At 54.1% G+C, this 2,997-nt stretch overlaps 1 protein-coding gene and 1 pseudogene across 4 annotated transcripts in view; both read left to right on the top strand.

The window, feature by feature from the left end:
- Positions 1–2,989, top strand: part of LOC109523912 (caspase-7-like) — a 10,573-nt gene extending 7,584 nt beyond the window's left edge. For all 4 annotated transcript variants that reach the window (XM_019883379.1, XM_019883378.1, XM_019883381.1 and 1 more), the window contains 5 exons: positions 1,369–1,520; positions 1,610–1,738; positions 1,862–2,037; positions 2,111–2,249; positions 2,330–2,989. In XM_019883379.1, the coding sequence (XP_019738938.1) occupies positions 1,369–1,520; positions 1,610–1,738; positions 1,862–2,037; positions 2,111–2,249; positions 2,330–2,556 (823 nt within the window). In that variant the 3' untranslated portion in view covers positions 2,557–2,989. The remainder of the gene's footprint in view (positions 1–1,368; positions 1,521–1,609; positions 1,739–1,861; positions 2,038–2,110; positions 2,250–2,329) is intronic.
- Positions 2,909–2,997, top strand: part of LOC109523876 (caspase-7 pseudogene) — a 3,021-nt pseudogene continuing 2,932 nt past the window's right edge.

Below are 2,997 nucleotides of genomic sequence, written 5' to 3'. Positions count from 1 at the left end.
CCACCCCCCACACACACACCTCGGCCCGTGGGCTGGCGGCGGCCCATTCAGGTTCTTCATCCAGCACAGAGAGCATGTCAGTATCCTAGCACTCGGCCCCCCCCAAAAATCAGCTGGAGAAACAAACTCTTTTGCAGATGCAGAGTGGCGTAGCGCTCAATGACGAACCCGGGTAAGTCGATGCCACGTGATTCTCGGCGCCCTCCTCTTCACCGCCGCGCCCTGCCCACCGCCGCTCTTTGCTGCCCACCCTCAATTGTTTGGTACGGCACGTTGGTGCAATTTAGAGGTGGGAGGGGGCGTAAGGCCGTCAAATCCCAAGTTTAATAGAATATGAGCGCGCTATGCCGCGAGGTCTTTGTTGACCTCGTGGCCAGGCCCTTCTGGAACGTGCCGCCCATCTGGATGGATCGGCCAAAGAATGCTAACATGGCAGCCGCGTCAGAATAGCCACGGGGACGTTTGCTCTCACTCGATCTGCCGTGCTAATCTTCGCACCCTGAAACCGCTGACTTTGACCACCGTTTTGCACGTTGAAATGTGTGATTCTTGGATTCAGGTTTAGGCTGCATTACGGCGAACACATTTGGCCATCGGGTTAATGCCTTATTGCAAAGCATATGTACTTTTTGGTCTCTGAGTAAGTACTTTGCCCGGTTTGGTTTTAGAATTCTTATTAGTATGACTGTGTTGAAATGATCATTTGACTCGAGTTTAAGAAGGATGTCATCCGTTTTGAATGAGGTTGCTTCCAGTTGAATGACTTTATCTGAGACCCGCAGGGGGAGCGTGAATAGTTTTTGTTTGTTGGATTTATTTGAAACCAACTCAGCAAATGCTGTTGTATGTAGAAAATCCTTGGTGATGATTTACAATTTCACTCAAGTACCATCTTCATGTCTCTTCCGCTTTTGCTGGTGCCCAGAGAGAGATGTAGTAAATGGGGAAGGGGGGGGTGCCTTCAACACCTCCCCCTCATTTTGTATTCATTTCCACAGATGGAGAACGTCCATTGATTTGCTTTTGGTTGAAATAAGTCCAATTTGAAAAGAGACCTCAGGGACACGCCGCATTACAGGTTGCAGCGATCGATGACAGGCCCCATCCCTCGGGGAAAGTGACGTCCGAGTCGTGTTCAAATGATTTGTGCGCCGCGCTGCGACGAGCAAGCTCTCTTTTCCCACGCCGTCGTAAACGTCCGCTTTACGGATGCCGCCTCATGCTCCGGAGCCAGCGTGTCGCGGCGACGTCGCCCGCCGTTGCGCGTTGCGGTCATCTGTCATTGCAACTTCCTTGGCCATTGAGCCCAACGCGTTGGCCGCGTGCAAGTCGGATGACTGAAACGTCTGCCGCCGTGTCTGTATTCAGCAAGAAGAATAAGGATGGCCAGACGCGGGAGCAGGAGCACTCTTCGGAAAGCCATTACAGAATTGTCTCACCAACATTCCAGTATAAGATGAGCCACGGGCGAGTGGGCAAGTGCATCATCATCAACAACAAAAACTTTGATGAAAAGACAGGTACGAGAGCAAAAGAAGCACACATTTGATCTCCCCAAAAAAAAGCCAGGCTTCCGATCACACCCGCGCGTCTGCCCTCCCGCCGGCAGGAATGAATGTACGCAACGGGACGGACCGTGACGCCGGCGAGCTGTTCAAGTGCTTCAAGAGTCTGGGCTTCAACGTCTTCGTCTACAATGATCAGACCTGCGAGAAGATGGAGCGTCTCCTCAGAGAGGGTGAGCGCGGCGTTCCTCTGTGACTCCCGCAAACTTTGGGGCGTTGATTGAACTTGAAATGACGAGCCCAAATGCCAAATCCATCCCAAACGGATCCGAGTGAAGTGCGTCTGTGTGCGTTAGCTTCAGAGGAAGACCACAGCGACAGCTCGTGTTTCGCCTGCATCCTGCTGAGTCACGGCGAAGAGGGCATGATCTACGGCACGGACGGCGCCATGCCCATCAAGACCGTGACCTCGCTCTTCAGGGGGGACATGTGCAAAAGTCTGGTGGGGAAGCCCAAGCTCTTCTTCATCCAGGTAGGACCCGAGGCAAGATGGGCCGTACGCAGCGCTTCCCCGGTTGTCCCTAAGTTCTGCTTGATGGCACCAGGCCTGCCGGGGTTCCGAATTCGATGACGGCATCCAGACGGATTCGGGTCCGCCCAACGACACCCTGGAGACGGACGCCAATCCCAGACATAAGATCCCCGTCGAGGCCGATTTCCTCTTTGCCTACTCCACCGTGCCAGGTGAGCCACGTCATTCCGTCCACCCGACGTCCGACACGAGGGCTGCACCCGCAATTCTCACGAGTCGTCCCCCCGGGCAGGCTACTACTCGTGGAGGAACCCCGGGCGCGGCTCCTGGTTCGTGCAGGCGCTGTGCAACGTCCTCAACGAGTTCGGCAAGCAGCTGGAGATCATGCAGATCCTGACGCGCGTCAACTACATGGTGGCCACCAGCTTCGAGTCCTGGTCCGAGGACCCGCGCTTCAGCGAGAAGAAGCAGATCCCCTGCGTGGTCTCCATGCTGACCAAGGAGCTCTATTTCAACTGAGCGCCGCCAGCGCCGCCTCTTCAGGGCCGTCCACGCAGCAGTCCGAGAACCATTCAGGGATCATTCCGGCCCGGCGGGAACAAGCGCTCCACTTTTCACAGCGCCTGTCCAGTGGGCCCGAAACGGAATCTTTTTACACTGGCACTCCGCATTCACGTGTTGATAGTGAAACCTCTTCTTCCCCCCCCCCTCCCCCTCCATCTTCTTCAGGTTTTTCTTCACAACAGTGGCGTCACGTTTGATCGTATCTTTGCCAGCAGGCATCGTGAGATATGCATGTTCTTCTACTCCCATTTCACTTTTGTTGCCGCACTTGTCGCTGCCATTTTCTTGTGCCCATCGTCTGCGCAAAATGACCACAATGAGAGTGTGGTTTCAATCCTGTTCATGCGCTTGGCTAACATTTTACGACCAAAAAAAAAAAAAAAAAAAAAAAAAAAC

This window comes from Hippocampus comes, unplaced genomic scaffold (assembly GCF_001891065.2).
Source record: "Hippocampus comes isolate QL1 unplaced genomic scaffold, H_comes_QL1_v1.1 scaffold367, whole genome shotgun sequence".
In the NCBI taxonomy this organism is placed as follows: Eukaryota; Metazoa; Chordata; class Actinopteri; order Syngnathiformes; family Syngnathidae; genus Hippocampus; species Hippocampus comes.
Note: the sequence above shows the minus strand (reverse complement) of the source record. Positions and strands in the feature narration are given on the sequence as shown.